Genomic DNA, 11,208 nt, shown 5'->3' on the forward strand with positions numbered 1-11,208 from the left:
ATGAATCGAAGAATGAATCGAAGAATGAATCGAAGAATGAATCGAAGAATGAATCGAAGAATAAATTGAATAAATATATATCCGCCAACCCCATCATCCCAACCCATCATCACACCCCCAATTCCTTTCCACCCCAAAATGTCAGTCAGGGTGTTAGTAGACCCACGACAATATCCACCCCCCAATCCCTATCCCTCTCCCTCTCCACCCAACTAATACCAAAGATCAGACAGACCCCAGGACTTAAATCATATATCCTTCCTTCTACCGTCAAGCAAGACTCCGCACCATTTCCCCATACACTCAGATCGGAAATACGCCATTGTCGTGCGACATGAGCATCTTTCTTGCTGCTGCTGCTGGTGCTGCTACGGGAGGAGAGATTTCGGACTCCTTTATGGCATTTCATTTTATCTTTTGATGTTGCGTACCCTACCATACCATACCACACCATACCATACCATACCACACCAGTCTCGCATGCATGCATACCTATCATACACCCTCTCCTCTCCCATCGCCCTCTCCATACCCCTTACTCCCCCCTCCCCTCAACCAACCCCCCATCAAAGCCCAAACCCCTCAAGCCACGCCGTCGCCACACCCAGCGCCTCATCCACCCTGCGCACCTCCGTGCCCTGTCCAATCGCCGTAGCCGGGGGTTTCCCACCCGCCTTGCCACCGACAACCGCGCTAACGGCCTTGGACCATTCTGCTGCTGTTGCGCCTTTTGATGTGTATTGCTATTGTGTCTGAGTTAGTACCTACGAAGATAGATTGTTGGGAGGGGGAAAAAAGATAGAGGAGGAGGAAAAGGGGGAAAGGGGGGGGGACATACCGCGCCCACATAGCAGCCATGCACGACCTTGCCCTCGGCCTCATCCGCGGCGAGCAGATAGACTGCGTTATCCTTGTTCTTGGTGCTGACGGATTTGATGGCTTCGCTGATGGTTTTGTTGACGGTTGGGCTGTAGGGGATTTTGGTGACTAGGAAGGGGGTCTTTTCCTTCTCCTTTTCTTCTGCACCATCCTTCGTGTCACCAGAACCGAAATGCCCGGCAACAATATCCAGGACGCGCTTGAGCTCCGCCTTGGCAGCAGCCTTTTGCTCGTCCAGGATCGCCTTGCCCACCGCCGCAAAGCGCGTCCTGAACTCGGACTTGCGCACGGCCGAAATGTCGAGCATGTCCAGCTCCTTCTGCGTCGCCTTTGCACGCCGTTCCTTGTCGGGCCCAAACGGCATCTTCTCCAGCGCGGTGAGCGTAGTGGCAAACTCGTCGGCCAGGCGCTGGACATCGTACGCGGCCTGGCCCGTGACCGCAACGATGCGCCGCACGCCCTTTGCGATGCCGATTTCCTCCTTGATGACGAGCTCCTTGATGTCGCCCGTCTTGTCGACGTGGGTGCCGCCGCAGAACTCGACGCTGACGTTGCGCCACTCCGGGTTCGCGACGTCCTGGAGGAGGTCCTCGACGGGCACGCCGACGGAGACGACGCGGACGGGGTCCGGGTATGTTTCGCCGAAGACGGCGCGGACGCCCTGGATCTGCTTTGCGGTGGCGAGCGGGACGTCGGTGGCGTAGACCTGGACGTTTTGGCGGATGTATTTTGTGGACTTGTCTTCGATTTGCTGGAGGTCGGCGTCGGATATGCCGGCCTTGTGGGAGAAGTCGAAGCGGAGCTTCTCCGGGGCGACGAGCGAGCCTTTCTGGTTGATGTCGTCGCCGAGGACTTCGCGGAGGGCGTAGTTGAGGATGTGCGTGCCCGTGTGGTTGTTGCGGATTGGAGCGCGGCGGAGCTCTTCGAATTGGCATGTTACTTCGTCGCCCACAGAGAGGTTGCCATACTTCATGGCGCCAGTGTGCAACACATAGCCGGCGTAGACTTGTGCGTTCTCGACGTCAAGCTCGGCCACGCCATCGATCAGTATACTGCCGGTGTCGTACTCCTGACCACCCTGTTCCGCGTAGAAACACGTCTTGTCCAGCAGCAGGCCTAGCTGCTCTCCTTCCGGCACCTCCGATGTAGACTGGAGGAACTGTCGGTTGTGGTAGATTGCCTTGACATGCGCGGTGATATTGCTCTTGCCGAACTTTGCGCTATCGTCCGTTTTTGGGACGTCTGGCATCTGCTCCAACGCACCCAGATCGTGGACGTCCAGCTTGATCAGATCGGACGCTGCCTTCTTCGTGCCCTTGCTCGCCTCACGTGCCTTCTCTCGTGCTTCGTTGACTTCGGCCTCGTTGATGCTTAGTCCTCGCTCCTTGGCCATGAGGTCGGTAAGATCTTCCGGAAATCCATACGTATCATACAGCCGCCACACTTGCCAGCCAGGCAGGACATTTGAGCCTTTCGCCTCGGCTTCTCGGGCGTACTTGGCGAACTGCACCTCACCCCGATCCAGTGTCTTTGCAAAGGACAGTTCTTCCTCGTCGAGAATCTCTTTGATGTCCGACTCCTTCTTCTTAATCTCGGGAAACATCGCCCCCATGTGCTCGATGACCGTCGGCACGAGCTGCGAGAAGAAGCTGCCAATCTCAACGTTGAGGTTCTTTCTGGCAAAACGGGCTCCACGCCGCAGCACTCGTCGCACTACATAGCCCCTTCCAGTCGCGTTTGGTACAGCACCGTCTGCAATCGCAAAGGTCAATAACCGCACATGGTCGGCAACGATACGGTACGTGGTATCAATGTCGTCCGGGTCCTCTGCGCCAAACTTCCCCTGATACTCCCTCACACCTGTAATCTCATTGATCCGCTGAAAAAGGGGTGTAAAGACGTCGGTGTCGTAGTTTGACATCTTATCCTGCAAGACCGAAACTAACCGCTCAAACCCCATACCGGTATCGACATGCTTGTTTGGCAGAGACTTCAGACTCTTGTCACTCTCTCGATTGTACTGAATGAAGACGTTGTTCCAGATCTCAAGCACATTCGGATCGTCCATGTTCACCAAATGCGCAGCGTTGCGGCCGCCGATACGGTCGTAGTGAATCTCGCTACACGGACCACACGGACCTTGATCGCCCATCTCCCAGAAGTTGTCCTTCATGTTGCCCCCTAGAATGTGATCCTCAGGCACTCCTACAGACTTCCAGAGCTCCTTGGCCTCCAAGTCCGGCTCCATGCCCTCGGAGCCCTCAAAGTACGTCACATATAGGCGGTCTGCTGGGATCGCATAGGTTTCCGTGAGCAGTTTCCATGAAAACTCAATCGCCTCTTTCTTGAAGTAGTCGCCGAAGCTCCAATTGCCCAACATCTCGAAGAAGGTGTGGTGATAACTATCCCTGCCAACGTCGTCGAGGTCGTTGTGTTTGCCACCAGCACGTATACATTTTTGCGAGTTGACCGCACGCTTCAGCGTAGCAAAATCTGACTGGGGATCGACCGTTCCTAGGAATATAGACTTATATTGGTTCATGCCCGCATTGGTAAAGAGTAGAGTGGGATCTGAGAGGGGCACAACGGATGAAGAAGGCACTATGTGATATCCATATTAGCTTTGACTGTCACAAATGTTGCAGAGAATCAAGCATGGCATCTCGAATTTCCCTTGGCTTACCGAAAGTGTGCCCGCTCTTCTTGAAATATTCCAGAAAGGTCTCCCGCACGCGCACAGCGGACCACTCGGGCTTCTTCTCAACAAGAGAAGCCATCGTGCGCAAATGTGAGACTGTCGAAAGCCCTGGAAAGTGTAGCAACGGCAGAGCAAACCTCAATGGTCGATGTTGTGGGATTCGATGCGCCGTGGACAGCGGCAGAACATTCGAGGCACCGTGACTCAAACTGGAGCTGCTCCTCCACCGCAAACCCCGTCCAAGCATTCACCTCTTAGCGCGCCAGTGTTCTGCTCAATCAAAGCTGTCTAAGGCGTTTGCGGTATTGATAACAAAGCCCAATACGAACAAGTGGTCAATCAGAAGTTCTTTGCTCGATAATCAGGTTCTGCGGTCAAGCGTGCGAGGTGGGATGGGACAAAGGTGATGGCAACCTCTCGCGCCGAGGACTCCAGCAATCGCAACGCAACGCGCCCAGCAACGCACGGCATCAAACGATCTGCGGCAGATCCTCTCGAAAACGACCAGCGACTAGCAAAGCGCTTCGATCTTCTAAACATAGGTACGGGCACGGGGTGTAATAGCAGAAGTATGCCTTGCGACTGACTTCAATCCCTAGACCATCATGGGAAGCGATATATCCCCATCGCCGCATACGGACAACAAGAACGACATCCTGAAAATGCGCAACAGTCGGAACCACGAGCGGACGCAAACTCCAGCACAGAATACATGCAGGTAGAAGACACGCCGCACAAAGTTTACGTCTATGACTTGGACAAGGAGCTTGCAGATCTCGAATCGGATGACGAGACTCCCATCTTCCTTCCCGATATCGAGAAACACCTGATCAAGATACCCAAGCATGTTCTTCGCGACGAGAAAGAGCTATTGCCTACCAGGACAAACCAACTAGTTCTATACAATGTCCCATCTTCGCTGACCGTGCAGGAGGAGGAACAAGACAAAGTAAAAAAGGCTATTGCTGAAGCAAGAGCTAGAGTGAAGGATTGGCCAGCCACTCAGCCGAACAAGTTTACCGACTACAACATGACCGTCGGCAGCCATTTAGCAAGGGACCCCCCGAGTAAACCTACAGGATGGCAAACAGCCGAATGTGACTCCGAGGCCATGGATATCGAAGAGCTGTAGCGGGGATACCGATATGTAGTCTATATTTATGAAGTTATTGCATATCTACCATATTTCAGTCTAGCCAAATGTAGATATTCGCAGTTGTACTTTGCAGAAACTGTGTCGCATGTGAAGTTGCTGCCGAAACAGAAAACAGTATGCCTCCTTCAATGATAAATATATCGAAGCCTTACGATATCCACGCTCAATCGTGCCTCTCTTTAAGGACTTTGCCTCGTCCAATGGGACTCTCAGAGTGCTCCGTTCCAGGGACGAGGTGAATTGCAAACACCGACTAATCACTTCGACCTCCGTTCGCCAAGGAACCTCAGAGCATCCGTAACCCGCGCGACTCTCGTCTTTGCTCTTGGTGGCAATTGGGGCTCGTTGGATGCGCTGTTAAAGCCATGACCCTCGGCTCCTTGATGCATAGCACCAAAGTTTTGCACCGGGTCTGCCTTCGTCGCACCACTCGGAGGGGCGTATTGAGGTGGCATGTCGCCATTATATAGTGGTGGTGGCTCCGGGTGGTTCTGCATGCCGTAGACTTGATAGCCTGGTTGAGTCTGATAGAACGTAAAATGATCATGCGGCTCGAATTGAGCCCGTTGAGATCGAGGGATCAGCCACTGCAGCGTTGTTAGCTTCGTGAATTGAAGACCTTGGCAATGTAACCTACCCGATGATATGCGAGCGGTCGTAGACCCTTTCTCATTCGACTTCGGGCATGGATATAGCCTGCCACGATCCAGGCGAACACTCCGAAGAATAATATCAAGAACACGACCCACTTTACGATGTATCCAGTCTATTTGGTCAGCCTTCAGACGAAAGTCATACTGATGATTGAGGGACGGACCTTGGAATGCCAGAAACCATCTGGAATCTCGTAGATGTTGCCGAACTCGTCCTGCACCAGTTCTCTCTTGCCAACGAACATGACTACTATGTATCTATGACAAACGTATGGCCAGAACACGGAGCGACGGAGCGTGCTGAGATTGTGAACCTCTCGAAGGCTGCTAGCGAGCTGTAGGGCTTACGAGGTTTGCTGGAATTGAGGAGAGGAGAAGGACGAATGAGATATGGAGAGGTCCCGGCGTGGCGGGTAGGATATGTGACGGGAGACGTTTCGAGAGTGTCGGGACAAAGGAGGGATGTGGGTTCTGCTTCGTGTAGCAAAAAGAGAAATCGACGGAACAAGGGGAGCAAGAATAACAACCAGACTTTGGAGTATGATGGTCTCAATGAGTGAATGAAGTAGGTTGATTGGGGCACATTAATGAATGGCAGTCTTCTTAGACAAAAATAGGATATGGGGAAGGCGGAGTGTATCAAGAGAGACAAGAGACGACCCCTTGTCGATCTCCAGACGCTGGCGCCAGCTCTAAAACGCGCGGCTTTCTTATGCAGGGTCTTCGGTTCGGGGCGCCTCCAAGGCACAGACTCGCCCCATATTTCTTTTGATACCAACCAGCTTGAAAGTCGCTCAACGGAGTCTCGAGAATGTGCCTTGGGCGGACCCTGACATGTGTAAAAATACAATCAGTACAATCAGTGCTGATGGGGAGAAGAGGTGATTCAGACACTAGCAGTACATGGATTATCGCAATGAACAATTGTTTTCACGACACAAGAGCCTTCACATCGCACGTCATGTAAATCAGAAATCACTTTACACACTATCGTCCAAACATTGACAGTCGGCCAAACTCCCTCCTCTCCTTGTACCGCTGAGTGTCGATGGGCATCGCAGAGCAATCCTGTATTCCGAGCATTGCAACAGTATTGACCACAACCGTTCTAGCGTGTAGCCGAAAAATGGCGCGTTCATCGAGTCCGGTCGCCCTTTTAGATACCCAGGTTTATGTACCTCACTTTCAGGATCGGCAATCAGTTTATGCAGCTTCTGAAAGGTTTTCCGGTCGGTACCCCGTAGCCGTCGTGCAGAAGCGATAAACTGCCCCTTGTAGGACAGCAAAGGAGTCCGGCAAGTCTCTTTCATGACTTCTTCGTGGATATCAGGCAAGATGGTGCCTGTATCATCATCAAAGCCCCAGCGGTCGTGGCAATTATAGCATTCGCATATATGTCCCACAAAGCCAAGACTTAACATGCCTGTGGTCTGGTTGTAGTACTGATCGATCCGCCGGTAAAACTCCCAAGCGTTGTGAACGTGTGCTTGCACGAACAGAGTATGGCGTGCAAGATTATCCCACTCTCTGTCAATATGATACAGGTATGTTTCTCCTTCTCTACCAATGTTGGGACGTTTCACAACGTGAGAAGCACCAGTCCTTTCAGTCAACTCTTCAACATTCGCTTTGTCGTCTTTCGTATATACCCACAATCTTATCTTCTGGTCGGCGAAACTTGACAGACTGCTGATCCGCGTTGCTATGTCTTTCGCGAAAGCAGCAGGTTCGTCATAAGCGCTCACGACTATATCGAAGTCGAATTTGGGGATATATGCCCGATCGAGATGTGCCACGAAGAGCTTCTGGTCTTCAGAGATGGTCTTCGCTCGAGGCGATACGAACACTGCAAACAAAGTCCAAATACATAGAGATAGTGCAAGTAGTGCCATGCAATCTCTGCCCATGGCGCTAGTGAGCGCAGAAACCTGTTGTAGTGACGTCTGTTGCTTCGATGGCGACGTCGAAGGTGGGTCGCGCTTGTCTCTAGAAGGAGATCTTTCTATCTGAGGTATATCAACCAGGCCTATATCCCTATCTCCACTCTGTCGGCTATCTCGTCCTCTTTGCCGTAGTCGTTGGCCCCTCCGCTGTTCAGAAACCTCTCTCCCCCATAGCAATTGCGAGACAACAACTGATAGTGACGGCGCGAGAAGACTTGCAACCTGTAGCTTGGTAGACATCGCAGGGCGTGTTAGCAAAGTACTTGCAACTGCACAAGTACCTGCCCAGCAGAGACCGCGAAGAGTCCAAGTGGCAGATGGAATGCCACTAGCGACCTTTTCTTGATTAAAGCCGTCCACATTGCTGAAGAATAGAAGTAGTGATGATGCCGTAGATCCGAGATTGATCGCGAGCGTTATTGGATGGACAAGGTTCAGGTCGGAGAAGACTTGCAGAGGGCGTTCCAACATGAGAAGCAAAAGCGTGGTCATTCCCAAAGACATAAGTATTGTCGTCCGCAAGGTATGATTGATGAAACGCTGCGACTGCGGCGATATCTTGACTAAAGTGTACGTTTCGATTATTGCCCTATATAGGCCAAAGAGACCCCATGCAGGGAGCGCAAAGAGAAGACCATTAGATTCCATACGGTATTCGTCCAGTAAAAGCCATGAGCATCCAATTAACAGCAAAAGCAAGGGTATCATGACGCGTTTAAGCCCCAAACGGCATGCAGGATCAGATATCGCTTGCCCGCAAGCGAACTCCAGTGTGAATTCAAATATCTATTGCCGTCAGTAGATTCACCTAATGTCGACTACCACACATACTATGAGCATGCTAACAGTTGGTAGGTTCGGAAAGTGAAGAATAGCCTGAGCAAGAAAAGGCAGCGACAGCGCGAGCGCAACACACGCGACGACTGAGGCCTTGGATGGTTCTAAGACCATTTGGGAGGCCGATATACTCTGAGCCAGCCATGCCAGCTTATCTGAAGTAGTCTGTGAGGCTGCCAGATCAAGCGTGGCAGATAGTAGCAACAATGAAATGAGTTGGGCAAACAGCAGATGGAGAGCTATTATGATCAGTATCGCCGCCTCAGAAAGAATGAATATGACGTACGATAATCTGGAGCGTGTTAGACCAGTAAAGCGATAGCTATGTTCGACTTACGGAAGTAAAGATCAATCAGAATATACTTTGTGCTCACGAAAGCTATCGTTGCGAGAGCCATGCGAGAGCTATGCGAAGTTTTCCAATTAGCATTCAGGCAACTAATCTGTGCGACTAGCATTACATACACTTCTAATCCTAGTGAGCCGCCTCTATAGCCCCCTCGCAGGCCATGTTTAGTAACAACTGATCTGAGCGACGAGGAGTTCCGGAATTCATCATCATCATCAGCAATGTCTGAGCCGAATTCATCGGTTGGCTCGACTGGAGAGTACTCATGTCTCATACTCCTTCTACTGGCATTTGGTCAGCCAGACCGGACGGAGGAGGCTTGTCGCGGCGAGCGTTGCAGCTATGGCGTTGTTGTGTTAAGGCAGTCCCAAGTTGTATCAAAGATTGTGGTGTCACCTGCAAGCTGCAGCCTTCGCCAGGGGTGAGGAAATTACGCTAGCTAAGATCAAGGGGACATCTCGGCCGAATTTAGATTAAAACATCTGGTCAGCTCTGAGTGTTTAGAGGTTTAAGACTCATTATCTCATCAGCCTTGCTATTTTTGACTTCTACAAACACATGGGCTTGCCCACATAGGTGAGAGTGCAATGGACTTTGGATGAGCATTCGTCATGCCACCGGCAAACCTGAGGCTGTTTTCCTTTACAGGTGGCCTGGCGGAAACCCATTTGTCATCATCCGTCTCCTTGTCCCCGGCGCGGACGTCATCCGCGCGGCGGCATATAAAAGACTGAGAACAAGTTGGATTACGCAGGTAACATCAAGTGCAAGAGAAGCAGTATGACCTACAAGGTAGCGCTTACCGGAACAACTGGCAAACTCGGTGGTGCAGTTCTTCGTTCGATATGCGAAAACAAATTGATTGCTCCATCTCAGCTCGTGATCGCAACATCGTCCGATCCATCTCATTCCCGCTGGGATGACCTGAGGGTGCAAGGTGCAAGCATCCGCTCCGCAAATTTCGACGATCCTTCCTCCATGGTAGCTGCCTTTCAGGGTTGCGATCGTGTCTTCATTGTATCTTCTACCGTCATTAGCCTTGACTTTCATGATTGTGCGGAGGGCGGAAGAGAGAGGCACCATATCGCGGCTATCGATGCGGCTCGGGCAGCAGGTGTCAAACACATCTACTATACGTCACTGGGATTCGCGGACCGGTCCAAAAGCGAGGTCATGCGTGCCCACTTGGTCACGGAGAAGTATCTCCAGGACAAAGTCAATGACACTCGTTGGACAATTCTCCGCGAAGGCCTTTACAACGAATCCTGGCCCCTGTACCTTGGACATTGGAATATTGGTAATGATCAAAGGGCGGTCGTGAAGATCGCTGGGGATGGCAAGATCAATTGGACCAGCATACCTGATCTCGGTCTTGCCAACGCATCGATCATTGTCGACGATTCCCTGAGGTGGAACCACAAGATAGTTACCTTGTCGGCGATGAATTCTCATACCCTCGCCGAAGTCGCAGAGATGGTTTCCAGTTCACTCGGCCGGGAGCTCAGAGTGGAAATCGTGTCTAGGAACGAGCACGAACAATACTATATCGATGAACAAGGGGAAGATGAAGGAATGATCAAATGGTGGTCAAGGACGTATGACGCGCTGCCGGACGGCGAGTGCGAGAAATTTGACAACACGTTTGTTCAACTTCTGCGTCCGTTTGGTAGAGGGCCAAAGCCGATGCAGGAAACAGTGGCCGAAATGCTGAAATGAAGTCGATCGTGTATCAATAACTAGAAACGGACCATGTTTTTAGAAACAAGAAAGAGTAACATGTCGCCTTGGTATCGCCGACAGTAGTACTCCGCTCACTCGGATACTGTGGTGGTAGGAAGCACTCTTGAGCTCCATGTTACATTACACTTGACTTATGCCGGCGGAGAAAATCGGGCCTCTCCTTGGATACGGCTACCCACGACATTGATCTGCCGCATGACTTGTACCCGTCCTACGCACTTCGGAGTTGTCACTTCGGAGTTGTCACTTCGGAGGTTACAACTCCGAAGTGCCTGGGACGGGTAAACGACAGTTCCTTAGATGCGACTTACTAATGCCGCTCCAAAAATCGAGCACTGCACTTCATTGGTTGCTGCTTATTAATGCTACGCCCTGTGGTGGCCGAAACTTGCCCAGCTTGTACATTCGTGGAGCTAGTTTGCTCCATCGTGACTTTATAGAACATTAGCAAGCAAGCCACTGTCAAGCACAAGGCGCAATGATCCACAACGATGACTGGTCTCGAAAATGATGCCGCTCTCTGGTATGATTCATCATATAAATATCACTGGCAGAAGTACAAGTGAAGCTGGGCATAAACCACAGTATCAATTTTCGCATCACCTTCCAGCAGTGCAACTTTGCCCAGAACCTTAAACATTGGCCAACGTTTATCCAGGCGATCTTTGGAAAAGCAGCATTTCTCTTATCCCATTGATTCGACCCAACATTACTTTACGACATCTCAACTCCACCTCAAATAAGAATGCCACGATCCGCATCAATGGACACCACCTCGAAGGCATCATCCTTTGATTCAGCCTCGAGTGTCGTGTCCGCACCGAAGGCTGGCATAGCACATGACAAGTCGCCCTCGAAGCTACTCAAACGCGCATATAACCATGTACTCGAGAAAGCCAAAGATCATCATCGCAACGTCAACACAGCATTCGATTCACTCTATGGAACGAACT

At 51.3% G+C, this 11,208-nt stretch overlaps 5 protein-coding genes across 5 annotated transcripts; 2 read left to right on the forward strand and 3 right to left on the reverse strand.

Annotated features, from left to right (window-relative positions):
• Positions 1–196: 196 nt before the first annotated feature.
• On the reverse strand, positions 197–4,112 carry EJ05DRAFT_479656 (alanyl-tRNA synthetase-like protein). The gene is made up of 3 exons (XM_033744717.1): positions 3,563–4,112; positions 839–3,480; positions 197–743 (listed from the first exon to the last, which is right to left on the reverse strand). Exons 1-3 carry the CDS (start codon positions 3,654–3,656, stop codon positions 567–569), a joined length of 2,913 nt encoding a protein of 970 aa, XP_033596558.1. The 5' UTR covers positions 3,657–4,112; the 3' UTR covers positions 197–566.
• EJ05DRAFT_541241 (uncharacterized protein) lies at positions 3,633–4,879 on the forward strand. Its single transcript, XM_033749649.1, has 2 exons — positions 3,633–4,119; positions 4,177–4,879. The coding sequence occupies exons 1-2, from the start codon at positions 3,984–3,986 to the stop codon at positions 4,707–4,709; spliced, it is 669 nt and encodes a 222-aa protein (XP_033596559.1). The 5' UTR covers positions 3,633–3,983; the 3' UTR covers positions 4,710–4,879.
• EJ05DRAFT_148936 (uncharacterized protein) lies at positions 4,850–5,800 on the reverse strand. The gene is made up of 3 exons (XM_033739299.1): positions 5,551–5,800; positions 5,371–5,499; positions 4,850–5,320 (listed from the first exon to the last, which is right to left on the reverse strand). The coding sequence occupies exons 1-3, from the start codon at positions 5,629–5,631 to the stop codon at positions 4,991–4,993; spliced, it is 540 nt and encodes a 179-aa protein (XP_033596560.1). The 5' UTR covers positions 5,632–5,800; the 3' UTR covers positions 4,850–4,990.
• A 529-nt stretch (positions 5,801–6,329) lies between these two features.
• On the reverse strand, positions 6,330–9,068 carry EJ05DRAFT_479659 (uncharacterized protein). The gene is made up of 5 exons (XM_033744718.1): positions 8,632–9,068; positions 8,504–8,571; positions 8,453–8,458; positions 8,161–8,405; positions 6,330–8,115 (listed from the first exon to the last, which is right to left on the reverse strand). The coding sequence occupies exons 1-5, from the start codon at positions 8,787–8,789 to the stop codon at positions 6,367–6,369; spliced, it is 2,226 nt and encodes a 741-aa protein (XP_033596561.1). The 5' UTR covers positions 8,790–9,068; the 3' UTR covers positions 6,330–6,366.
• Positions 9,007–10,672, forward strand: EJ05DRAFT_149044 (NAD(P)-binding protein). Its single transcript, XM_033739300.1, has 2 exons — positions 9,007–9,091; positions 9,164–10,672. Exon 2 carries the CDS (start codon positions 9,296–9,298, stop codon positions 10,229–10,231), a length of 936 nt encoding a protein of 311 aa, XP_033596562.1. The 5' UTR covers positions 9,007–9,091; positions 9,164–9,295; the 3' UTR covers positions 10,232–10,672.
• Positions 10,673–11,208: the final 536 nt, after the last annotated feature.

This window comes from Pseudovirgaria hyperparasitica (assembly GCF_010093815.1).
Source record: "Pseudovirgaria hyperparasitica strain CBS 121739 unplaced genomic scaffold EJ05scaffold_17, whole genome shotgun sequence".
NCBI classification, from domain to species: Eukaryota; Fungi; Ascomycota; class Dothideomycetes; order Acrospermales; family Acrospermaceae; genus Pseudovirgaria; species Pseudovirgaria hyperparasitica.